General features: G+C 47.9%; 4 protein-coding genes and 1 non-coding gene across 5 annotated transcripts; 1 reads left to right on the top strand and 4 right to left on the bottom strand.

The window, feature by feature from the left end:
- Nucleotides 1-135: 135 nt before the first annotated feature.
- Poldip2 (DNA polymerase delta interacting protein 2) lies at nucleotides 136-12,326 on the bottom strand. The gene is made up of 11 exons (XM_027426562.2): nucleotides 12,107-12,326; nucleotides 10,395-10,476; nucleotides 8,129-8,226; nucleotides 5,933-6,029; nucleotides 5,696-5,771; nucleotides 5,376-5,483; nucleotides 4,818-4,954; nucleotides 4,066-4,092; nucleotides 3,741-3,866; nucleotides 1,703-1,782; nucleotides 136-1,118 (listed from the first exon to the last, which is right to left on the bottom strand). The coding sequence occupies exons 1-11, from the start codon at nucleotides 12,265-12,267 to the stop codon at nucleotides 1,004-1,006; spliced, it is 1,107 nt and encodes a 368-aa protein (XP_027282363.1). The 5' UTR covers nucleotides 12,268-12,326; the 3' UTR covers nucleotides 136-1,003.
- LOC113836837 lies at nucleotides 11,400-11,529 on the bottom strand. The gene has a single exon (XR_003487359.1). It is a non-coding gene; the product is annotated as a small nucleolar RNA SNORA40 (small nucleolar RNA).
- Nucleotides 12,327-12,398: 72 nt separating the features above from the next.
- On the top strand, nucleotides 12,399-17,101 carry Tmem199 (transmembrane protein 199). Its single transcript, XM_027426567.1, has 6 exons — nucleotides 12,399-12,689; nucleotides 13,964-14,037; nucleotides 14,357-14,446; nucleotides 15,369-15,411; nucleotides 15,591-15,703; nucleotides 16,224-17,101. The coding sequence occupies exons 1-6, from the start codon at nucleotides 12,479-12,481 to the stop codon at nucleotides 16,317-16,319; spliced, it is 627 nt and encodes a 208-aa protein (XP_027282368.1). The 5' UTR covers nucleotides 12,399-12,478; the 3' UTR covers nucleotides 16,320-17,101.
- A 2,590-nt stretch (nucleotides 17,102-19,691) lies between these two features.
- Nucleotides 19,692-20,463, bottom strand: Sebox (SEBOX homeobox). Its single transcript, XM_035448132.1, has 3 exons — nucleotides 20,454-20,463; nucleotides 20,197-20,357; nucleotides 19,692-20,069 (listed from the first exon to the last, which is right to left on the bottom strand). Exons 1-3 carry the CDS (start codon nucleotides 20,461-20,463, stop codon nucleotides 19,692-19,694), a joined length of 549 nt encoding a protein of 182 aa, XP_035304023.1.
- Nucleotides 20,464-21,937: 1,474 nt separating this feature from the next.
- On the bottom strand, nucleotides 21,938-24,747 carry Vtn (vitronectin). The gene is made up of 8 exons (XM_027426569.2): nucleotides 24,684-24,747; nucleotides 24,475-24,594; nucleotides 24,049-24,396; nucleotides 23,826-23,965; nucleotides 23,497-23,653; nucleotides 23,186-23,338; nucleotides 22,259-22,618; nucleotides 21,938-22,049 (listed from the first exon to the last, which is right to left on the bottom strand). Exons 1-8 carry the CDS (start codon nucleotides 24,745-24,747, stop codon nucleotides 21,940-21,942), a joined length of 1,452 nt encoding a protein of 483 aa, XP_027282370.1. The 3' UTR covers nucleotides 21,938-21,939.
- Between the last annotated feature and the right edge of the window lie 774 nt (nucleotides 24,748-25,521).

Below are 25,521 nucleotides of genomic sequence, written 5' to 3'. Positions count from 1 at the left end.
AGCTCACAGCTGTGGGCTCAGTTCTTATTCTGTTCCCTCCATGACCTGTATTCTAGAAGGTCAGAAGACTCATTCCTTTGTTTTCCTACACACCCACACTCCCCCAGGCGGAAGATTAACAACAATACTCACAAGGACTGGAACTGAGATTTAATAATGCAAGAATGAAAGGACCTCTAACAGTGACAAGTGGTGAAGGAACCCTGAGAACTGGGACAAAATGCAGCCCAATTCTGCCTCCTGTTGATCTGACAGAAGCTGGGAAAGCGGCTAGGCTTGGTCACTGTCCATAACTTAAGCTGCTTCTTGGCTGAATTCCTGCACTTGTGGTTTGGGTGTCTGACAGACTTTTGCTCAATGCTCAGAAGCTCACAGCTCCGGGAAACCTGACTGGTTTTGCCTCACTCTTCTCCAGGCCTAGTGAAGCCAGAGATGCTGGTGGCTAATCAGTGTTTACAGTCAGGGGCACTCGAACCCAAAATGCTGGCCTCCTGGCCTCCTCTATACTGGGCGGAAGGTAACGAAGAGACTTGAGAACTTAGTCCAGTGCAGCACAGCCCACTGTTAGCCAGTGTACCCTGGAGATGTCCAGTCTCTGAGGAAGACACACCCTAGCAGACAGAGGCAGCAGCTTCCTAGAAGAGACTTTGCAGGAAAACAGCCAAGAGTTCCCACAGGGTCAACAAGGGAGCCTGAGACCCTAGGGCCAGCATGGCCAAGTGAGCACTGGTTTATTGACCATGGCTCACATTCCAGACAACCCGTGACAACTGAACACAGTTCCCTGACAGCTTTGTTGGAACGTGGTGTAGGCAGGGCCGGGCGGGGCTGACCTTGGAGGAGTCTTAGGTGAGTCTTCCAAGAAAAGTTACAATCTCCCTCCAAACAAAGAATCCCAAAATTAAGAAGCCCATAATAGGGAGAGACTTAGAGTTCTGCAGCAATTATGGGTTAAGAGCTGTTCTGAGGAGCCCAACCTGGGCACTCAAGGACCTCAGCTGGCCTACCAGTGAAGGCCTGAGGGTGGTGTCTTCTCATCTTTATTGCTTTCCAAGGAGAATGGTGGGATCCGGACATCAAAGTGGGAGCCATCGGGTCTCTCAAAACGAAATGTGCCCCTAAGGATCAGAGAAGCCACTTTAAAAGGAGAAAGGGCTGCACTGAAAGCCCTCTTGATCTGTGTGCACCCATGTCCTCTGATCCAGAGCCACAGCGCCCGAGGAAGGTGGCCTTGTCATCTGCCTAGTTCATGGCAGAATAAACAAAGATCCAAGAGCCCAATGTGGCCATGCGCAGAAGCACAACTATTCAGATTCTGCCACTTGGATACGTGCTGTATGAGCAAACCACCTTACTCGAGATTAAGGGGGAAACCCAACTACATGAGCAATTCAGTACAGTCCCAAGTCTTGGGATCTAATTCCTTAGCCCACAAATTGTAAGGAACTCATAGTCATAAAAACCAGATAGTCCCACAGCAATGAATAACACCTGTGTTATTCAGTGTGCCCATCTCAGGACCTCACTCTTGTAAACTGACCCTAAGCTTAGCTTGCTCAGGGTCCTCACTTTGTTATTGTTGGCATGAATGGAAATAGGGTCTCATAAACCTGCCTCAGTCTCCCAAGTGCAGTCTCCCCAGTTCTCACTAGCAGCTGTCTGTGGAGTTGAGCAGAATATACTCCAGCATACACTCACTCACCACATGTGCCCACTGGAAGCTTGCAGGGAGACATGGCTGCTATACTGAAATGCAGGCTGCTCCTTGGATAACACTGGTTCCTAAAAGAATTCAGGCAAAATTGGTCAAGCCAAGGCCCAGAAATACATTCCTTCCATCCTGGGGCTGTCAGATACTGACTGGATGACTCCTCCCACCTATACAGCCACACACACACACCTACAATGACCATCTTTCAGTACTCCTCTCACAGGGTGGGCGGTGCCCTGAGCCTCTCTAGGAAAAACAAACTGGGGGTGGGGGTTTGGGGGGTACTGAGGGAAGGTGCTAGGCAGGCTTTCTCTGAAAACATCTCTCCCTGCATTCACTCACATGAACAAGTGCCAGGCACAACAGCAGGGCTTCTGCCTGCTGAGTTTATTCTCTTGGTGACCATGAAGTACTACATGTAATCCCTACTTTAGCAACAAGAAACAGATGTGGATTATATAATTTGCCCAAGCCAGGCGTGGGGGCACACACTTTTGATCCCAGCACTAGGAAGGCAGAGGCAGATGGATCAAAGTAAGTTCCAGAATAGCCAGGGCTACACAGAGAAACTGGTCTCCAGCAAAAAAAAAAAAAAAAAAAAAAAAAAAAAAAAAAAAAAAAAAATTGCCTCAAAGTTATATTGTATATAGCTGGAATTTGTTTTTCAAAGATGTACCATGTAGCCCAACTTGGCCTCAAACTCACCATAACCCTGCCTCAACTCCCAGGGTACTAGACTACAGATGTGTGCCACATACAGTCCAACCCTGTTTACATTGTTTTCTTTGACCCCATTTTCCCAAGTGTCTTCTAACAGTGGTGCTGGATGACACTAGTACCATTTGTGACTTAATATCTCAAGAGACAGGGTAGGATAGACAGGGAACATAAAATCAAATCTCTTTAAGAAACACTAGATGGGCTGGGCGTTGGTGGCGCACGCCTTTAATTCCAGCACTTGGGAGGCAGAGGCAGGAGGATCTCTGTGAGTTCAAGACCAGTCTGGTCTACAAGAGCCAGTTTCAGGACAGCCTCCAAAGCCACAGAGAAGAAAGAAACACTAGATGAATGGATGAATACAAAAAGAGACATGACACAGTTGGTACATGTCCCAAAATCAGAAAGTGCTTCTTTTGTTTGTTATTGAGGGAAGGTGTTTAATTGTGTGTGTGTGTCTTATATGTGGAAGTCAGAAGATACTTTGAGGGAGTCAGTACACACCTTCCACCATGTGAGTTCCAGGGTTCAAACTCAGGTCAGCAGGCTTGGCATCAAGCACCTTTACTTACTGAGCCATCTTATCAGCCCATATTTTATTTTTCTAACAGGGTCTCATGTAACCCCTGCTGGCTTCACACTTTCTATGTAGCCCAAATATAGCCTTAAATTCTGATCTTTCTGACTCTATTTCCCACAAATTCAGGGTTTTAAAAGACATGCCATCTGAGTATGATATAAGCAGAGTGTTTGCCTAACATGCACAAAGCCTGAGTTTGACCTCAAGTGTTGGAGTACAGTGGAAAGACTAATGAGACATGCTGCTCAACAGTGAGTACTAAGCTTTGGGACTGGAAAGAGCTTGCTGCTCTTGGAGAGGGCCAGGTTTCCAGAGGTATGTGTTTCAAGACAGGAATTTGTGTATCCCAGGCAGTCAAGGATGACCCTAAACTTCCCAAGTCTAAGAATATGGTTACATAAAACCATGCCTAGTCTATGCAGTGCTAGGGTCAAATCCATGATGCCAGGCAGGCACTCTACCAAGAGCTACTTCCCCTATCCCTTATTAATTAGCTTCTAAGTCTCACTCTTCATCTGTGAAACAGGTTACAGACAAGCTACCCCGCAGGGCTGTTGTAAGATTTCTAGTGACAGACAACCCAGTGTGTCACTTTGTCCACAACCAGAGAGGAAGAAAACATACCCAAAGTTCCTAGACCTGCTAGCAGGACCAGAGAGGAAGAAAACACACCCAAAGTTCCTAGGCCTGCTAGCAGGACCAGCACTAGGCCAGTGGCCCCCTTATGCTCACCCTGCCCACCACTCCTCGTCCTCGAACTGTCTCCAAGGTGCCTGAGAGACTGAATATCCGCCAGTGCCTTTCCCGAAGCTGTACCACATCACTGTCCAGGTTCTCCAAGCGTATACAGTAGCGCCACTGTGAGGAAAAGAGATCATGTTTGAGGAAGAATAACTCTCGGGCCAGCCCAACCAGAATTCTAGAGAGTAAACAGCAACAAAGTTGACATCTATATTTTACAGTGCTGGATGGCTGCATCCACCCTGGCCACGAGGTGCACACTGTCTCCACACCTCCCCCAGGCTCTTGCTGAGCTCCCACCAAGGGAAACACTCACCCAATAGACGTGGGAATTCTGGGCTTCCTGGAGGGGGAAAAGGGTTGAGGATGAGACTAAATCTGTTCCAACCAACACATCTCAAATGAAGTATTCCTGGAACGCAGCAGAGACTGATCAAGCTGTGAATGTCTGGGAGCCAATGATGAATGTGATACAACTATGGCCAGCAGCCTCCCGCATCCTTCCTGCTCCGCCCCCTCTCCAATCCTGTTAAAACCAACAGAGCTGGATGCCAACAGAAATCCATTACAGCGCTCTGTTCTCACCAGCCTCCCTGCCAGCCCTGACCCCATCACTGCCACATGGGCCCCTGTCATTCTCCTTACAGCCCTCTGATGACCATGCTTGATAGATGCTGACATTCCCTATGACTGAGTCCTAACAGGCAAGAAGTCTTCCATTTATACTTGAATCTGGAGGCCTAGCCTGGAGTGAGGCAAGACACAGATCAATAAATATTTGGCTACTAATCACAAAATGTGATAATCAGTCCACACTGATTTAGGCAAGTATATGTATATATTTTTCGCAAGGAGTCTCTACCAGAAGGAAGGCATGGAGGATTACTTCCTGATCTGTGGGTTTCCTGTTCTAAGTCATGGTGCTGGCCATTATCAAGAGGCTACTCAACCCCACAGGGTAGGGTTTAGGATTAGATATACTCCCACCCCATCCCAACACTCGTATCAGGGATACCACACAGAATCTGGGGCCTAGTCTTGCAGGAAGAAGCCCAGGCTAGCACATACCCTCATGCCCATATAGAAAGGGATGACTGTGACACGGATGTTCTCAGTTGTTTCCCGGTGGACATCAGAGAGCTCTAGCCAGGGGTGATTCTTTTCCTGCCAGGCTCGTAGTGTTTCTCGAGCCACAAAAGGAGGTGCTAGAAGGACAACACATTAGTGCAGACCAGAGTCCTGTGCACAGCACCTATTCTCCAACTGTCCCTCCCAGAAACCCCTTCCCAGTTATGCCCAAGGGAATGAGACTACACATACAGCAAAAGCAAGGATGGAATAAGGTACAGAGCTGCTACTGAGATTAAGTACTAAGAGGCATGGTGCCCTGGAAAAGGACTGGGAGTTAAGAGTCCTGGTTTTCAAACCTCTAGTTGTTACTACCTAGCCATTGTAATTGCTTCCCAGCCTCTGTTCCTACTGGTATAAGGCTACGGTAGACATCAACCACACCAAATAAGGGGAAATTGAGAAGGGCTATGGGACTAGATCTAGCTGCCAGTTACTTCTGATACTCTGCTCAAAGAAAGGGCCTTCCTCTTCCTACCTCCCTTCCTGAAAGATTACCTTTTGTCTGGTCATAGAGAAGAAATCTTTCAAAGAGCTCATGTTGGATGGGAACCTGATCCGTGGAAGTGTAGGGGAGGATGTCTTCATGGCTGACATAGTCCAAGCCTGGCAGAGGGAGGCAGAGCTAGTAAGACTCACAGAGCAGAGGAATGAGACGGAGAGGAAATACCTTCTGGCCTTGCCCAAGGTAGGCGACCCTGGCACCACAGCTCTAAGTACCCTGTTCCCTCCCAGCAGATGACAGGACATCAGATTCCTCTCCCTGGGACACACCAGACCCCTGCTCCTCAGGAACCATCTGGATGCTAACTCCTCACCTGGGATGGCATAGAGAGCCCGGCTGTCATCATGGTTAGCCAAGAAGGTCACAGCTTCTGTCTGAGATCTCTGAGACTAAAGCAGAAGGTGATTCAAAGGTTTCTTGGCTACTACCCAGTCCAAAGGCCTTGAGGTCCAGGGCTAACCTGAGTTTTCTCTGACCCCTCTCTGTCCCTAAATGAGTGAAAATCTTTCCCATGGAGAGGACCCCAGGCCCAGGCACTTTGCTTACTTACTATATGTGGGCAGTCGCGGGCATCAATCAGCACCTGATAGTAAGTGTGAGTTTTGCCTTTCACCTCCTTAGAGCCGTGGCCAGCAGGGTTCTCTGCTCTGTGGGTAGGAGAGGCAGCCCAGATCACCCCTGAGAAGTGGAAGCTGTACCCTGCTCAGCTAACTACTACCTCCTCTCCAAAATGGGCTGGTTTGTGATCTGAAGGGGCCTTGGCACAGGTTGGCACCTGCTCAACACTACCTCCAACTAGCCTCTCCCCAGTGAGGGTAAACAATGGAGACTGCAGGGCCCATGCAGTTACCACTCTCTAGGAACCTCCTAGATGAGGGTCATGACAACAGAGTCCAGCTGCTACCTGAGTCCCCAAGGGCACAAGGACCTGGTGCTTCTCCCACCCCAAGGTTGTCTGTGATCATTCAGTGGAGCTTCCTTCTTGTAATGTACTCCAGCGATGATGTGACATTAACGGAAAGACTCTAAGTGGACATCAAGAACCATCAAGAGGGGCTCAGTGGGTGAGAGCACTGGCTGCTCTTCCAGAGAACCAAGGCTTGGTTTCCAGCACCCACATGAAGTTCACACTGTCTGTAACTCCAGTTCCAAAGGATCCTACACCCTCGTCTGGCCTCCAGGAGCACTGCATGATGAATGTGGTACACAGACATGCATGCAGGCAGAACACACATATACAGTATATACACATGAAATCTTAAAAACAAAACAAACAAATTAAGCTGGAGCATACTGGGGTGTGGTGGCACACACCTTTAATCCCAGCACTTGGGAGGCAGAAGCAGGTGGATCTCTGTGAGTTCGAGACCAGCCTGCGCTACAAGAGCTAGTTCCAGGACAGTCTCCAAAGCCACAGAGAACCCCTGTCTTGAACCCCCCCCCAAAAAAAAAACACGCCGGGAGCTGGGGAGATGGCTCAGAGGTTAAGAGCACTGGCTGCTCTTCCAGAGGTCCTGAGTTCAAATCCCAGCAACCATATGGTGGCTCACAACCATCTGTAATGAGATCTGGTGCCCTCTTCTGGCCTGCAGGCATACAGGCAGACAGAATACTGTATACATAATAAATAAATAATTTAAAAAAAAAAAAAAGCACGCCGGGTGGTGATGGTGCTTGCCTTTAATCCTAGCACTTGGGAGGCAGAGGCAGGTGGATCTCTGTGAGTTCGAGACCAGCCTGGTCTACAGAGTGAGTTCCAGGTCAGCCAGGGCTGTTACACAGAGAAACCCTGTCCCAAGAAACAAAAATAACTAAATAAATAAAATAAAATCTTGCCAGGCAGTGGTGGCACACGTCTTTAATCCTAGCACTTAGGAGGTAGAGACAGACAGATCTCTGTGAATTCGAGGCCAGCCTGATCTATAGAGAAAGTTCCAGGATAGCCAAGGCTACACAAGAAACCATTTCTCAAAAACCAAATATAAACAAAATAATAAAAGGAAGAGAAGTAGGAGTCAATTTTGGGAGCTGAAAGAGATCCAATATACTTAGTATTAAGTACTTTTGTCTCCATGGGTATGAGTGCCAGAGAAATACTCTGGGATTATTTCTTTTATTTTGTTTGTTTGTTTATTAAAGCTTAATTTATTATGTATACAGTGTTCTGCCTACATGTATGCCTGCAGACCAGAAGAGGGCACCAGATATCATTACAGATGGTTGTGAACCACCATATGGTTGCTGGGAATTGAACTCAGGACCTTTGGAAAAGCAGGCAGTGTTCTTAAGCTATGAGCCATCTCTCCAGTCCTTGTTTGGTTTTTTTTTGAAACAGGGTCTCTCTACATTGCCCTGGCTGTTCTGGAACTCTCTACGTAGACTACGCTGGCCTTGAACTCACAGAGATCCTCCTGCCTCTGTCTCCTGAGTGCTAGGACTAAAAGTGTGCACTACCATGCCTATTTGGGTTTGTTGTTTTGTTAGGTTTTTTTGAGACAGGGTTTCTGTGTTGCCCTGGCTGTCCTGGAACTCACTATGTAGACCAGGCTGGCCTGAAACTTGGAGATCCACCTGCCTTTGCTGCCCGAGTGCTGGGATTAAAGGCATGTGCCACCACCACCCGGCCATGGTTGGGATTGTTTCTAAAGCCCAAGAGGATGCTGTTTTCACCTGAGGCCCCAGCTGAGTTTGTCTACCACAAGTCATGCCACCCAAGAACACCCTAAGACATGATGGGGAAACTTACTTTTCTGGAGCCGAAGAAGCCACATCCCGGTCATACAGTCTGGCCTGCCAGGGAAACAGGACGACCCCTCGGTAGCCAAAAACGCTATGAAGGAACAGCTAGGAGGAAAGAGAGACCTCACTGAACCTGCTGTCCAGCAAATCCATCCAGGTGAGACCTGCCCATAAAGCAGCATGGGCGCAGGCAACTGTGGCACAACCTTGCCAGCTTTCCACTCAAACTCTGCACTTAACCCAAACAGCTGCAGTGTGCTCATGCCTTATCACTGAGCTGACCCCACTCACCCTTCAAGTCACCTTTGGCCTTTAGGGAACTTTCCTTAACCTGCCCTCCTCTTAGTCTAATACAGAGCCACTGATTATGTTTGTCTTTTTTAAAGATTTATTTTACTTTTTGTGAGTATGTGCATGTGAGTGCAGGAACCCAATGAAGCCAGAGGCATTGAACTCCCTGGAGCAGGAGCTATAGACAGCTCCTCTGGAAGGAAAAACAGTTAAGTGCTCTTAACTGCTACGCCATCTCTCCAGCTTTTATTTTGTTTGTTTTTTAAAGCTTAATTTATTATGTATACACTGTTCTGCCTACATATATGCCTGCAGACCAGAAGAGGGCACCAGATATCATTACAGATGGTTGTGAGCCACCATATGGTTGCTGGGAATTGAACTCAGGACCTTTGGAAAAGCAGGCAGTGTTCTTAAGCTATGAGCCATCTCTCCAGTCCTTGTTTGGTTTTTTTTTGAAACAGGGTCTCTCTACATTGCCCTGGCTGTTCTGGAACTCTCTACGTAGACTATGCTGGCCTTGAACACTCAGAGATCCTCCTGCCTCTGTCTCCTGAGTGCTAGGACTAAAAGTGTGCACTACCATGCCTGTTTGGGTTTGTTGTTTTGTTAGTTTTTTTTTTTTTTTTTTTTTTTTTTGGCCTTTTGTTTCAAAGGGTTTTGAATTTTTGTATGCTAGTCTGGCCTCAATTTTGTTAGGTAGCTAACAATGACCTCCAAATCCTGATTCTCCTACCTCCATGTCCCAAGTATTAGGATTATAGCAGAATGCCACTACATTCAGTTTAGGTAGTAGTAGAATGGAAACCAGGACTTCATGCATGCTAGGCACTCTACCAACTAAACAAGATCCCTAGCCTGATTTGTATTTTTAACAAGAATCTTTTTAAATAATAATAATAGTAATTATTCTTATTATTATTTTGAGGAGGTATAAATGGGGACAAGTGCCGAGGTGTGTGGAAGTCAAAAGATGTCTCTGTGGATCAGTTCTCTCCTCCTCTAGGCTTCCCCAGCAACTGCCTTTACCAGTTGAGCCATATCACTGGCCTCTTATTGAATTTTCAAATAGTATCACTATATTAGACCTCAAAATTGAAGTGTCCCTTCTCTTCCTGCTTTTGGAGCAATGGGATTTGATGCTACTGTACACCTATCTCCAGAAACCTCATCTTTAAAAAATTTACGATCCTAATGCTCACATAGTATGCATATGCACTAACACATAGGCATGAACATTAAATAAATGTAAATATCTTTTAGGCCAGTTAAATGATGATTCACTGGATAAGGCATTTGCCACCAAACATAAAGACCAGAGCTTGATCCAAGGCTCACATGGTGGGAGGAGAGAACCAGTTTTCACAAGCTGTCCTTTGATCTCCATGCAATGGTGCGTTCTCTCTCTCTCTCTCTCTCTCTCTCTCTCTCTCTCTCTCTCTCTCTGTGTGTGTGTGTGTGTGTGTGTGTGTGTGTGTGAATCAATGTAATGTAAGAGCCTGTCCTGGCACTTACTCTGTAGACCAGGAGCTGGCCTCGAACTCACAGAGATCCATCTGCCTCTGCCTCCTGAGTGCTGGAATTAAAGGCGTACACCAACACCACCTGGATCCATTGTTTTTTAAAAATTTTGTGATTCTGAGCTGAGCATGGTTTCATACACCTGTAACCCCAGGATTCCATAATTTAAGACAGTATTGCAAGTTCAAGGTCAGCCTGGGTTATAGAATGATGAGCCTTAAAACAAAACCAAAACTTAGGATCTTGGTCTTCCACCAAGCATGAAGATGGATGGGAGCTTGGGAGGGGGAGAGGGGGCAACTCAGCTATATACAGCACCCATCTCTAGCACTATGGGGAAGGGAACATGGAATGAAAAGAAAAAAAAAATGCCATTGAGATTCAGTATTGTGACAAAATTTGGCTCCACTCAGAAATAGAATATCCCATGAGAGCGAGAGCTGACCCTGCATAATACCTACCTGCCCAGTCTCATATTTTCCATTTTGTTTTGGCACCTCAAACACACCAACTGTCTCCAACACTTTGCCTTCTGCACGGTTTCTAGTTGGGAAGGAAGAAAAAGAATAAGCAAGTGAAATGCTGAGAAGGTAACAGTCCTTCTCCATCAGAAACAAACAAACAAATAAATAACCCCTATCAGACTGAGGGGCCAGGGCAATGACAGCAAAGGCCAAGGATGCTGTTTTTTTTCCCTTAAGACCCATCCACAGGCCTCTATTTGATGAAGACTTTCCCAGTCTCCCAGTGTTAGATCTAACTACTCCAAATTTACTTTCTTCTTTCTTCACTTAGCATTTCCAAGGTCATGCCTGCATATCCTTTTTAAATATACATCTTTCCCCACCCCCCTGGACTACCACAGCATTTTAACTGTCCTTCCTGTTTTGCTGGTGTCCATGAGAGACTATTTGTTCCCTGACAGCAATGCCTAGTATGTAAAAGGTGCTCAAAAGGCATTTGTTCTGGGGCAAGCAGTTCTGCTGTTTCTGCTCTTACCCACTGCTTCCTTGCAGTATGCTTAATAAACCTGTTATCTGCTACTTTGAAAAATTGTTCTGAATTGAACATGGTTCCCACAAGTCTGTAATTTCAGAACTCTTGAGGCTGAGGCTGGAAAATCACAAGTTCTGGGTCAACCTGGCTACATAGCATGACTCTCCCAATTCTACACATCCATCTACCCTCTAAACTATAACTGTCTTTACCATGACCTGAAGACTTAACATCTCTAGATTCCCAAAGGATCAGCACAAAGTACACTTAGTACTGCAGTCTCTTTACATACCATCCTCCCAGAATTATTTAATTCTTAAATAGCAGATACCTCCCTCAGCCACAGTTCCATCAATTACCTTTTTATTTTTTCATCACATTAGTTTTACTATTACTATTATTACCTATGCCTTTAAATTATAGGATAGATAGAGCCAACCTCACCATACCATAATCCCTTTGTGCTATCTTATATTCCTACTTGTATGGATCAAAACTCATACTGAACAATGAGTTCTGGGTTGCAAGAGAGGGTTTATTTTTGCACCTGTCAATTACCCTTTTAAATAAGACTACTTTTTCTATGGACTCGTCAGAGCACTGTGATTTTATTTTGGAAATTCTAACTTCATACCCAACTCGATCAATCCTGTCTGGTCCCTAAAATACTTTGTTTACACCATCCCCAAGCCTGGAACCCTCTTTCCCAAGTCACATAGGCAAAAACCAGTCTCCCCAAGGTCACACGGAAACCCAGGACCCACAAAGGTAGACACTTAAGTCGACTTGTTTTCCACTTAATAGCATCTTTCTGAGAGAAGCCATGATCCACGAGGGGCTGGGGATCAAAGTCAAAATCCTTGTAGCTGTATTAAATGGCAGCCCACTACAGGTGCTGGGGACCCTAGCAAGGGAGGCAGATTCGCTGAAGAAGCGTTACTTGTTCTCCCTCGGAGCTGCCCTGCACTGCCAGGGCCCTGGGCCGTGCTCCCTTCTCTGCTCCTGGCACATGTCCCAAGCAGCGCATGTCGGCTCCCTACTCGGGACCACTTCTCAGGTGACACTCCGGTTGCCCACAAACAGTCGGGCCTCCCGGTCTCCTCAGTGGCTAGGAACATGCTCCCCAAATTCTGGGCCCGGCTCCCTGGCTCCCTGGCCCCCTGGCTCCGTCCCTCACCGGGACGATAGATGCCTTCGCGTCGTCGCTGTGGCCACCAGCGGAAGGGTCCCTGCTCCACCGACCGCACACAGCGGCCTCAACCCTCGGGCCGTGACCAGAGACCGTGACCACCAGCGGCTGCCCACGGCCAGGGCCCGTCGGGCCGCACAGGCAGCCATGTCCCGCCCGAGCGCCCGCTCGGCTGCTGACACAGGGCCCGACCCGCGGCGGGGCGGCGTCCCGCCCCCGCCCCACACTGCCCCGCGCCTAAGCCCCGCCCCCTGGCCCTCGGGCCCGCCCACCGCGTCCGCGCGGGCTCCTCCAGCTACATCCGGCGCAGGTGAGCGGAAGTCCCACTCTGGGATCACCTGACCGGAGCGTGCGTTAGAAATGGCGTCTTCCTTGCTTGGTGGTGAGCGACTGGTTCGCGCTTTGGGCCCTGGCGGAGAACTGGAACGGGAGCAGCTGCCCCGGAAGCTGCGTGCCCAGCTCGAGGCTGCTCTGGGGAAGAAACACACGAGCAGAGATAACGCCACGGGCCCCCTTCGCCTGATTCCCTTCCGTCTGATCCGAGAACTGCATCAGCACCTGAGAGAAAGAAGTGAGCGTTCCCCAGTCAAGAGTCGCAGCCTCATTTTCACCGCTAATCCCTTCTGAGGCCTTTTTTTTCGCCTGTCACTCTCGCGTGCCTGCCAAGTTCTCATTTAGCCAGTCCAGAACCCTCCTCATAAGCCCCGGGTTCACCACTTCCATCTTAAGTTCCGTGGGCATTCTTCATGTGTGACAAAACGTATTTGTGCAGATTTTGTTGAGTGTCCACTTTTAGGTCTACCTAAGTCCACCTGACTTTTAAGGAATTCGGGATTCTAGCGCAATATTTTCTACCATGTTGAGCTTCTCCATTTTGAGGTCATTTAACGTAGTGAGCTTCTGTTTTGGAATAGTTACTTTCCTTACATCTCAAAGGCAAGGGTGGAGATTTCTGATCCCCGCCCCAGACCCTGTTGGGGTGAGGGTAGGGAAATATAATAACAAAAAGGAAAGAAATAAAAGCAACTGTATTGAAAGTTCTGAACTGAGAGTCTCATCTAGTTCTAGTCCTTTCAAAGAATTTCTCCTCTTTCTTTGAACCTATTTCCTTATCTGTTAAGGGAGGGAGTAGGGTAAACTGGCATGTAACATGTATTGCCAGAATTAATATTCCAGCCAGAAGTGCAAAGAGTAGACCTTCAACTATTAGGACTTTAAGAGAACCTTAGAAAAAGATCCTCCAATACAATGCCCTCTGAGTGTTTAGCATCACAACGACCCAATTCTATCTAGGACAGATCTATTATTTTCACAGAAATAACCTCCCATTGGCAGGATAATTGAAGACTGACAGTTAAAGTCAACTGTGTAGTACTAGGAAATACTTAGGTGGAATTGTCCTAAATATTTCTTGGTTGAAAAATAATCTTGAGTAAAAAGAAAAATGAATGAATAAAAAGAGATAGAAAATGATGACAAGGCTGGTCATGGCACACACTTGAAATCCTAGCACTTGAGGGATTGAGGCTGAGGCTGGAGGATTATGAGTTTAGGTCTAGATGAGGTACATTAGACCCTGTCCAAAAAGGAAAAAAAAAAAAGGTGGCTGAGTGAGGTGGTGCATTCAAGAGACAGGTTAGCCTGGTTTTATACAAGGTGTGTGTGTGTGTGTGTGTGTGTGTGTGTGTGTGTGTGTGTGTGTGTGTGTGTTTGTGTGTATTCTTGGGATGGGTTAGCAGGGATGGCCATGTTTTATTTGGGTAAAAATTAGGGCTACCCCCTTCTATGAACTTAGTCTTCTAGCCTCTGCTTCATGGTCATTATGTGGAACCTTTTTCTTCCCAGACTCCAGGCTATATCTTCATGAACTCCTCAAAGGCAGTGAAATCTACCTTCCAGAGGTTGTGAAGCCTCCTCGGGTATGTAAGGGATATATTTGTGGTAGTAGGTACATGCTGAGTTGGGTGTGGATTTTATTCATCAACTTTCAGGTTTGAAATCTTATATTTTAATTATTTGGAATAGCTGAGATGTGTCTCAATGGAAGAGTACTTGATAAGTTCAATTCCTAGCACCAAAAAAATGAATAAATAAAATTTTGGGGCCAGTGAGATAGCTTCAAGAGTTGGGAAACTTGCTATCAGGTATGACAGCCTGGCTTCAGTCCTCAGGACCCATTTTGTAGCAAGACATGTATAGAAGAATGTCATTCTTCTCATGTGGTTGTTTTCACTTTAGAATCCAGAGCTAGTTGCCCGTCTAGAGAAGATTAAGATACAGCTAGCCAATGAGGAATACAAGCGGATCACTCGAAATGTCACTTGTCAGGTAAGGGCCTACTCCTTGGTATATGACTCGCATCAGAGTTTTAATTTTAAAAATTACAGTAGCAGAGTATAGTGACACACACCTTTAATTCCAGTACTCCTGAGTTTGAAGCCAGCCAGAACTATATTGTGGAGACCCTGTGTCAAAAAAGAAAAGAAAAATAAATCAAACTCAATTTATATACTGTTCTAGAACCGTAAGACCTCTGTGTTTTGCCAGGTGGCACAGTGGTGCATGTCTTTAATCCCAGCCAGGGCTGTTGCACAGAGAAACCCTGTCTCAAAAACAAAACAAGCAACAACAACAAAACGATCTCTGTGTTCTACCCAGATAAAATGTAATCTTCAGTGTGTTTACTGAGACTCTGGGCTTATATGATAACTGATTTTGGTTTGGTTTGGGGTTTTTTTTTGTTTGTTTGTTTTCAAGACAGGGTATCTCTGTGTAGCCTTAGCTGTCCTGGAACTCACTCTGTAGCCCAGGCTGGCCTCAAACTCACATAGATCCACCTGATACTGCCTCCCAAGCCCTGGGATTAAAGGTGTCTGCCACCAACACCCTGCCTGATGGTAACCGATTCTTAAATATAGAAGTGGAGGTGAGCCTTGGAGCATTTCTTTATTCAGGGAAGGATCTCTGTGGCCCAGATGTTGGGATTACAGGTATACCTGTAGCCTTTTTTCCTGACATGACTCCTTTGGCATGTTTCTGCTATAAAGTAGGGAAGTAGATGGGTCCTGGGAGCCTGGATCCTTCTCTTTATGATCTAGAAGGCATCATACAAGTCGAGGCAAAAGAATCTCTGGAGAGGGTGGAATTAATCTGTTGAGTAGAAAGGGCTGAGGCCAGTCTGGCAAATGGGGGATTTCTGGACTGTTTTCATTCTGAAACCATTTGGGTTTTGTTTCTTTTGTTTTCCCAGGATGCGCAGCGTGGGGGGACTCTCAGTGACCTGGGAAAACAAGGTGAGGTACTAGGAACCCAGGCTGCTCAAGCCTCTACTGCACTATTCTTGGGTCAAGGCTAAGATATTCAGTCTTGGTCTCTGAGGAGAACCCAGTAGATGGTGGAGGCCGCTATGAGGTAATAGGGTCTCCCTGAGAATGCTAACCTAAATGTTTCTTCTCTGAACTGCTTTCCAAAGTGAGATCAGTGAAAGCTCTGGTCATTACCATCTTCAACTTCATTGTCACAGTGGCAGCTGCCTTTGTCTGCACTTACCTGGGAAGCCAGTATATCTTCACAGAAATGGCCTCGGTGAGTGGGCACTGAGAAGGACAAAGTGTCCCTTGTTGGGATTAGTGGAAAAGGGGGGATGTGTGTGCAACTGCACAGGTTATCAGTTGCATATATTTATGCAATAAATGGGGGGACACATTTAGCTTTCCAGGAGTCATGGGGTGAGTAGTAATCCCAAGAGCTACCTTTTCCCAGCAACTTAAAGGAAGTGGCTCTCAACCTTCCCAATGCCTAGACCTGTTAATACAGTTCCTCATGTTGTGGTGACTCCCAACCACAAAATCATTTTTATTGCTACTTCATAACTATACCGTTGCTTCTGTTATGAGTCATAATGTAAATATTTGATATGCAGGATATCTGATATGCAACCCCTGTAAAAGGGTCAGTCAACCCCCAAAGGGGGGTCTTAACTGACAGGTTGAGAACTGCTGACTTATGGACTGAGTAGGGAATCTCCATCCTTATTAGAGTTACTAAGGGCTGCAGGTTTGGGTGTTGGCCTGCATCCCCTACACTTGGTTCTTCCCATTGACAGAGAGTGCTGGCTGCATTGATCGTCGCCTCGGTGGTAGGTTTGGCAGAGTTGTACATCATGGTGAGAGCAATGGAAGGTGAATTGGGTGAGCTGTAACTAGTGCTTCACCGTCAAAGTCTGGAAGAAGCTTGGGGAGCCCCAGACTCTCCATTGCCCATCACTGACTTTCAGTCAACCCATGAAGCTTGGTACTCAGCTCCAGTTAGTCAGAGGACCAGGTCAAGTTCTTCTTTGGAGAGCTGTGTCTGCTATCAATCTCCTTGGAGAGGAACAGAGGAAATTGAGACAGCAGTGCTTTTTTAAAACTGAAAGAACTCAGTAGCTACTTCTGAATCCATCGCACATTTGCCTTCTGGGGTCCATTCTGGGGTCTGCTGAGTCTGGGGTTTTCCCATCAGAAGTAAGTAGAATCCAGACCTTCCCCCCAAATTGGGCCGTATTGCCTTCAACTGGCCCAAGTGCATACATCAGTCACCATCCTTCATCCATGTATCTTGGCACAAGACCTGTACCTGAGAGCAGGAGATCCTAAGGAAGCAGAAGACATGAACCTGAGAAGAACCATTCAGAAATAAGAAGAACCAAGCTTCAGATAAGAGAAAAACTGATTGATACAGGATGGTGGAACTAGAATCCAGGCAGCTAACTTTTTTCTAGAAAAGGAAATGGTATCAGGCCCTTTTTCCAGAAGTCAAAACAGGCTGAAAGAAACCAGATGATCAGCTGTGTCCTTCTGTTAAATAGAGCCAAAGATGTCTATATTGTCCTGTTGTCTCTGTGGTATGTTACACTTTTCCGAACTTAGTTAAGTTAGAGAATCTATTTAAGGCACTTGAAAAATGTTATTTATCCAATAAATGTTTCTTGTGTTCAGTGTATTTTTATTTCAGGTCCTATAAGAGCACAAAGCACAAAAACTTAGGTAATTCTGAGAATTCCTCAATATCTGCCCTTTCTTCTGTTTGTGACCTCTGCCTCCTGAATCCTAGGAGTCAGGCATATGCCATCATGACAGGTCTCTGAGGTCTACTTTGCTTGCCAGATTTCCTCCTTCCTTTCATGTGTATGCGGGCTACAGATGCATGCTGAAGCCTGAGGCGATGAGAAGAGGAGCTAGTGTGGGTACTAGGAACTGAACCTCCATTCTTTGCAAGAGCTGTAAACCACTGAGCCACCACTTCAGATTGCTCAAGCCTCTTTGTTCTTAATTGTAGGCTTTCTGTTTCCTAGGTGTGTTATGATAGTGTGTTTTTTCTCAAGTTTTTTAAAATGTATTTTACTTCATGTGTGAATGTGTGTGAGTGCGGGTCCACGTCTGCAGGAGTTTTCATGTGGGTCTCTTGTTTCTGTTATTACACTGCATACTCTTAGGCTGCCTTTTCCTATCCTTTCTACAAGTGCCAGGATTATAGGTAAACAGCATCATCCAACTCTGGATTCTGCTCATCAGGCTTGGACAGCAGATGCTTTTATCTACTGAGCCATCTGTCTTTCCCTAGCTTGTCTCGTATATTCTTAGTAGATTGGTAGACATTTTGTCAATTGTGTTTACCAGTTCCTGTTAGTAGGGAGAAGTATCAAGTTCAGGAAAATATAAGTAGCATTTTACAGTGTTTCTGATAATCAGGACTGTTAAAGGTTGGGTCATAGGGTACGGGGATGGGGGATGCGATGGTGACGACAGGATGCAATTCATGGTTCACTTTCCTGTGTTCTCTATTCCAGGCTGCCTAGATATCCTTAAGTGCCTGAATTTAAGCTGAAAGCCTTCCGAATGTTAGAGGTTTGACTTAAGCAGAATCTCTTCCAACAGACTTCAACCAGTCTAGGATATCTCACAGTAAACTTGGGGTCCTTTGTTGGGAGGAACTCTCCACTAGATCCCAGTTCCTCCACACAGGCCAATAAGCTTCAGTGGCATCAAGCTCTTATGAATAGTAGTTCTCTGGGCCAGGCACCATGCTAACATCTGGAGATAATAAAGTCACATCTAGCACATGCCTTGTGTGTAATTAAGCAAAGAGGCAAGCTTCAAGGACCTTGCCATCACAAAAGCAGAGAGTGTGTAGGGGATTAGGTGGCCAGTTCACAGCACAGGAAAGGGAACTCTCAGCCACTTCCTCTCTCTGCCACATGTTATCCAAAGCACTCGGGGTCCAGGGGGTGCTTGCCAGAGGGACAGGAAGTTTGGTCCTTACCAGTTTCTCATGATTTCCTATATGGAGTAGAGGGAACTAGCATTTACTGAGTTTTTATCATGTGTCATTACATGAAGTTCTTTACCTTCATTTTTCCCAAGACAGGAATTGTTTCCACCCCTGCTTTGGTGGTCACACAGCAGTCTGTGTTTGAAGCCAACACAGACTGATCGCAGACTCCATGCTTTTCTCTCCAGAACAGCTTAGAGGTGGAGGTAACTAGAACATCCTGGAGTGCAAGCTAGCTACTGTGTCCCCAGAGCCTGTGAGAAAGCTGAGCCTTTAATTAACCACTCTCTAATCCCAGCAGAATCCTGGACGTGATTCCTACCCAGAGTCTGTGGCACCTGGCCCTATTTAGGGATTTGGTAGTGGAAGATAAACTTCCCAAGCAGGCAAACCTCATCTCCATTTGCAATACAACAATCCAGATTAAAGAGTTTTGTTTTATTTGGAGATTAGTCGGGATTACAGATGGCAGTGATACAAAAACCCAGTGCTACTATACCCCCTCCCCCCAGATCTGTCAGGTTGTCCCCACAGCCAACATCAGAGGACAATCAATCTGATCTTTGGGGAAATTCAATCAACCTAAGACCCAAGCTTCTATTTCTGTAATTTTAATATCACTCCCTATTCAAATCCACAGTTGTGATTAATTTGTCCAGGTGGCAGGAAGTCAGGCAATGGGGCCCTGAACCATGAAAGGGTGGGTCTTCCAGCAGTCCAGTATAGGAGCAGTGCCCTTCCCCTGGCACATAGGCAAGGTCCTGGCAGCCCCTTCAGAGGAAAGAGATCATCAACTAAGGTAATAGGAGTTGGGGACCCAAGCCTAGAAGTAGAGGTGGACACCATGGTCCCTTACCTTGACAGTACCTTCTGATGAGACAATGGCGATATGCCCTAAAAATGATTAGGGTGCCAGGTAATAGGAACTAGGCTCCAGCGGCTGGACCTTCAGTTAGGTTGCTGGACGTTGGGAGTGCAGGGATGGGTCTCTGAACTAAACTCTTAGAGAACACTCCCAATGTAAGAAGAAGCGGTGGTACCCTTATATGTTCCACCCCAGGAGAGATGGAGTGGATTACAAGAACCAGAGACAAACTCTTAACAAGCTCTACACCTAAATTAGGAGTGATCTAGCTGAGCGATTGTGGTGCACACCTTTAATCCCAGCACTTGGGAGGCAGAGGCAGGCAGATCTCTTGAGTTCAAGAGCTAGTTCCAGGACAGGCTCCAAAACTACACAAAGAAACCATGTCTTAAGAAATTATGAGTGATCTACATTGATGACAATGGCTGAGGTATAGATAAGGTCAGACAGACTGCCCAATGAAGTCTGAGGAGCAGTTTGCTCTAAAGAAGGGTAACCCCCTGAAGCCCCATTTGGCCAGCATGGGACTGCAGCTTTAGCCCCTGCCCAGCTCTGTCCTGGACCCAAGCTGGAAGTTACACAGGAGGTCTGTGGGCAAGCTGAAGCATGCTGAGCTGAGCCAGTGGGCTGTAGAGGCTGGCCTGGTGTTCTAGAGGGTTGCTGAGGGGTGTCTGGAAGAAAGCAGGAGTTAGGAGGAGGAAGTTCCAGCCTAGGGTTTAGGGCTCCTGGCTTTCTGTTCTTGATTCTCTTGGCTCGGCGGTTCTGGAACCACACCTGATAGGGAAGATGAAGAGATACATCTTGGCACCAGCACACTCCTAGGACAGAAATCAGAATGTGAAGGCAGGATTCCCAGAGAGAAGTGCTGTGTCGAGCCCAGAAGTTAGCTATTGCAGCTCACCTGGATCTTGGCTTCAGGCAGATGAGTTACCTGGGCCAGGTGCTCACGGGTACTGATGTCAGGATAGGGTCTAGCTGCAAATACCCGTTCCAGCTCCAGCAACTGCCCAACACTGAAGGTGGTCCTCTTTCTCCGATGGGGACCCAACCCACTGGCACAGCCTGTGGGCCAGGATGGGAATAAAACCAGGACTCCCTTGCAAGAGCCTCAATCCAGTTTCAAAGCCTTAATCACCCTCTTCAGCCTATACTCCTCACCCTTCACCATCTCATCTCTCTACTCTTCCTCACCCTACCCGCCCTTTCCCCACCAGATCACCTGGAGATGCCTCCACAGGACTGGCCATGGAGCTGGCACAGGGAGAGAAGCCAGAGGGCCAGGGCTATTGCCCACATCAGCCACAGGCCTTAGGGTTTTAAGCCGTTCAGAGTGGCTGGCTCCGCCTCCAGAGGGAAGAGGCTTAGCATTTACTCAAGGGAGGTTGAGAAGGGGGAAGCAAGGCAGGAGTGGGGCTGGTAGAGGTCTAGGTTGGACCAGATTGATATGCAGCCCAGCTTTTACCAAGAAGTTGGTCACACCTCCCTCCTCAAACCTCAGCCTTCCTTCGGCGGTCTGCTTTCAGTCCTGTACTATGTGAAACCTTCCCCCAAACCACAGAAATCTGCCTCCCCCAAACTCCCAGAGCTTCACCTGCCCCCTAAAATCCCTCAGTGCCTGGTCTTAGCTGCCTTCAGGAGAAAGTAAGTGGATTCCTGTCCCACACTCTGAGGACTAGGCAGTGAAACTGGATGGGATGAGGATACTGTTGGAGCCACCTACTGTCAGCAGGGCTGAGGAGTAGTGTCACCACCAGCTTGCCCTCAGGGCCACTATAGAACTCTTTCTGGCTCCTCAAAAAGCTGGGGGGTGGTGGCTCATGCCTTTAATCCCAGCACTTGGAAGGCAGAGGCAGGCAAATCTCTAAAGTTCCAGGCCAGCCTGGTCTACAGAGCTAGTTCCAGGACATCTAAGGCTACACAGAGAAATCCTGTCTCGAAAAAACCAAAAATAATTTTTAAACACAAAAAGAAAAGCCAAACTGTCAGACAGGCTTCCTGAAACCCAGGATCCTGGAGCCAGGGGTTCACAACGACTTTTACTTTTACAGCATTTCATCCTGGGAGGGTCCTGTGAGCTTCTTTAGTATGAGAATGGGGATGCATGTCAATGTTCTTCCCAGACAGAGGACTTAGAGAAAAGCCCCCTTAGGTGTGTGTTGTGGGAGTCTGTCCTTCTGTTGCTTGGGAATTAACTATATTCTCCATTCACTGTGGACAGCAAAGCTGAGTTGAATTCCACCCTCTCGCTCCTCATCTTCTCTGAGGCCCTGGTTATCTCCATGGTCAAGGAAGCTTCACTTGGAGAGGGTGACTGGATAACTGCTGTCATCACCACAGGGACTGGAGTTCCATGTTCTACCCTGGGGCAGGATGGGGGACCAGAGGTTGGGGGTGGACTTGGAAATGTAGCTCTCACAAGCACCAAGTGTTTCTGGTTTAAAAAGAGCTCCCAAGCCCAGTGGGGTCTTCTCTGTCCCTCTTCAATCAGTCCCGAGAGCCCCACTTGTCCTCATTTGTCCAGCGGACTGGGCTGCCCACCCTAATCAAGACAGTAGTCTTAAACTCAGGGCCAACAGACTTTATTGGGCTGGAAGAAAAGGGCTGGAGGATGGGTTTCCTGAGGTTCGGCTGTGTGGGCTGACTCCTACTTTTCAGGGGCTGGGCAGCCCAGCCAATACTGAGCAATGGAGCGTGGGTAGGGAGGGTTCACAGAGTCCACTCGCCGTGTTTTAAGGTTGACTCGGTAGTACTTGTCTGAAAGAGAGAACAGAAAGGTGTGTAAGATCCTGCCTGGTCCTGTCGCTGGTCCCAAGAAGGAAAACAAGGATTTCTCTCAGAAGTGACAGTGAACATCCACTATACAGGTAAGGTCACCATCTACAGGCTGTGTTCAGCACCCAGGGACCAGAGACTGCAGGAGAGACCCAAGGAAAACCAGCTTCAGGGATAGCAGGGGCTCCCACCTCCAGAGAAGAAATAGACGCTCTGAATGGGCTCGCAAGTGGCAGGTACGAGCCAGTTCATATCATAATCATAGTTGTAGTCTCCTAGCCCTCTCTCCTCACTAGAAAACAAAGAGAACCAGACTGAACGCGATGAGCGACGAGAATTCAGGCTGTGGCTGCTGCTGGGGCTGCGGCTGCGGCCACGCCCACGGCGTGAGCGGTAGCGTTTTCGGCTGCGTCGCCTAGACTTCTGCTTTTTGGCCTGGAAAGAGTGGGATGTGGAGCCCGAGATGTAGATGCGGCCAGCCATAGCAGCGTCCACTTTCCCTGGCACACCATGCCAGTCCCGGCTGATGAACTGGGGTTCTCTGACGCCGCCTGTAGCAGGGAAGGGGTTAATTACTTTGAGGATCCAGGCTTTAATTTCTCCAGCAGGACATTTATTTATTATTTATGTTTTTTTTAAACAAGGTCTCTCTATGTACCCATGGCTGGTCTGGAACTCACTATGAAGACCAGGTTGGCCTCTTAATTCACAGAGATCTGCCTCAGAGTGCTGGGATTAAAGGTGTGTGCCACCACAGCTGGCCCCAGCAGGCCTTTAGAGTTCATCTTGCCCAAGACACACAACAAGCTTCATGATAGAACTCAGTACCCAGCACCCAGGCCTCAGACTCCCTGTCCAGTGCCTTTTCCTGTGTCCTCAACCCACTGTATCCCTTGTGTCTCTGCCCCCTCCTAAATCCCTCATCCACTGCCCCTCCTTGTGCTGTGTCAGGCAAAGTCCAAGGTATGGGGTCCAAGTGGAGCCAAGCCTCACCCCCAAAAGTCAACAGAAGCAAAGTCTAGCCAGAGCAAACAGCTCTTGATCGATAGTGCCACCATTCCAGTCCCTCCTCCCCCTGAAGCCCCCACTGTCACAGTCTGGTCCTACTCCCTCTGTACCAGTGGATCTGCCCCAGAAGAGGAGTTCAAAGATGTCCTCCCAGCTGTCCCGCTGCAGCAAGGCAAAGTGCTCAAACACCGCTGACAGAGAGCTGCCTTCACAGTCCTCCTGGCTGGGCTGCTGCTGGAATTCATACTCCCAGTACTGCTTCCCTGGGGAGCAGGATAGCTGGCATCAGAAGGGCAGATCTGACTAAGGCTGGGGTGCTCCGAGGCAGGGTGGTAGCATACCCCAAGTCCCCACCCAGGGAAGCAAAGGAGAGAGCAGGGACTCCTCCACCACCTGCCCCTTCACCTCCCACCCAGAGTACCCTTGAAGAAGTAGACTCTCTCCCGGCCACTGTAGCGGTGAGCAGGAAGGGCTAAAGCAGCATCGACATTGTCTGGTATGCCACTGAAGCCTTCAGAGATGTTTCGGGGATAACCAGGGTCCAAAACGCCATCCTCAAAGCGCCAGTACAGACTGCCCTGAGGGGCAGGGAAGATGAAAAGGGTGAGGACATACTGCTGGGCAAAGAGGCAGTCCTACATCCTAAACTGGCTCTCAGCAGCTTCTGGAACCCCCTACTACCTCCTCCTCACATCTCCCAGCACCTTCCATGATACCCTTTACCTTGACTCATGGACTTGGGTCTGGTACCTTGAAAAGGTAGGTCTTCCCCTGACAGTTGATTCGAGTGAAGGCAGCATCAATGGGACCTTCGATGCCCCAGACATCTCGGATAAGTTTGGGGTACCCAGGCCTCACTGCTGTTTCATCTAACTCATAGCAGTACTGCCCTAGAGAAGGGGAAGCTGTGTGAGAAACAGATGCGCCAGGGCAGACTCTCCTCCCCCCACACCAGACCTGTCCATAGAGGCACCTCGGAAGGCAAAGAGGGAACCGTTCTTGAGGTCCGTGAAGGCATCAAAGGGCTTCCCACTACACAGCTCTTCCTCTGGGAAGTCAGAGGTCCCTTGAGCAGTGGTGTCAGGCCTTGAAGTCACCTCCAGGTAGCCCACTTCAGGCCCTGAGGTGCTTGCCTCCAGTGTAGGAGCCTGTTCCTCAGGCTTTAGGAATGATGTTGGCTCTGAGGTTTGAGGCTGTAAGTCAGGGTGTAAAGACGTGTTTTCCGGTTGTACATGGGTGCTGGTGCCATTCTTGGTCTCTTCCGTGTAGTCATAGGACCAATACTCATCTTCTGGCATAGTAAACACATCCCCCCGAGTCACTGCAGGCAGAGCGGGCAGTAGTGAGTTTCCGGTCACACAGGCGATCCCATGCCCACCCACCAGGGCTCTGAACAAACCTTGGGGCTTGCACTGTGCCACATAGTCAGCACAGCAGCTCTGATAGTAACTGCAAAGCTCATCACACTGACACTTCTTGTTGGCCACAAACCCCTGGTTGCAGCGGCCCTTGCATGACTCTACGAGAGGGAATATTAGTCTTTACAGCCCAGGCCAGACCACCTGCCCACCCTGCATCGCCCTAGATCTCCACCAATCACCCCCACACCTTGGTCAGCCAGAGAAACCCATGCCAGCAGGGTTAGCATCAGAAAGGGCCTCAGAGGCGCCATGGCAGGCCTCTAGCTGAGGGTCTGGCAAGCTGGGCTCGGAGCTTCCAGAGTCTCACCGTCCAGCCTGGGAAAAGAATCAAACTGAAGAAGAGTTGCTATTTTACTAGGTTTCTGCCTCTATTTGCTCATCCTCTGGCCCAGCCCTATTGCCCTCCTCCAAACACAGCTGCAGCTAAGGGTCACATTCCCAGAACTCCAGCCCTAGGAGAGCTGAGAAGTAGAAACCTTGCCAAGTCCAGAGTCAGAAGGGTCATGGGCAGCTGGGAGAGCATGGTGGGTTGAGAAGGCAGAAAGAAAGCATGTGTTATCACCCTGTGAGCCAGTTATGTTAATCTCTCTGAGACTTTCCTTTTATAAAATGGGACCATGGTGCCTGACCTCATCAGGTGTTGAGAAATTACATGAGCCAGAACAGACAAAATGCTTGGTGCCTGAAGTAGCTTCCAACTCATTCCCATAAGCAGTTATCGATTCGTTGTTTGATCAGGCCCATCCCCGACTAGGTGTTTGTCCCATCCTACCCCCACTTCCTAGTTGGATATTTGGGGCAGTGGAGTGGAAGGAGGGGTGAAGGGAGAGCTGCCAGGCACTCTGGGGGAGGTTTCTTTTCTTATCATAAAAGAATAAAGCTTCATTTCTAGCCTCTCCTTGTGGAAGCATGGTTCCCTCTAAGCTGGGCTCCACAGCATAGGAAGCAGTGGCTCCTAACGCTTTGGCCCACAGTCCATTCCTTTCTTGAATTTTAGATTTATGTATTTTATTTTGTGTATATGA

This window comes from Cricetulus griseus, chromosome 7 (genome assembly GCF_003668045.3).
Source record: "Cricetulus griseus strain 17A/GY chromosome 7, alternate assembly CriGri-PICRH-1.0, whole genome shotgun sequence".
In the NCBI taxonomy this organism is placed as follows: Eukaryota; Metazoa; Chordata; class Mammalia; order Rodentia; family Cricetidae; genus Cricetulus; species Cricetulus griseus.
This window is presented reverse-complemented; position numbering and strand designations above follow the sequence as displayed.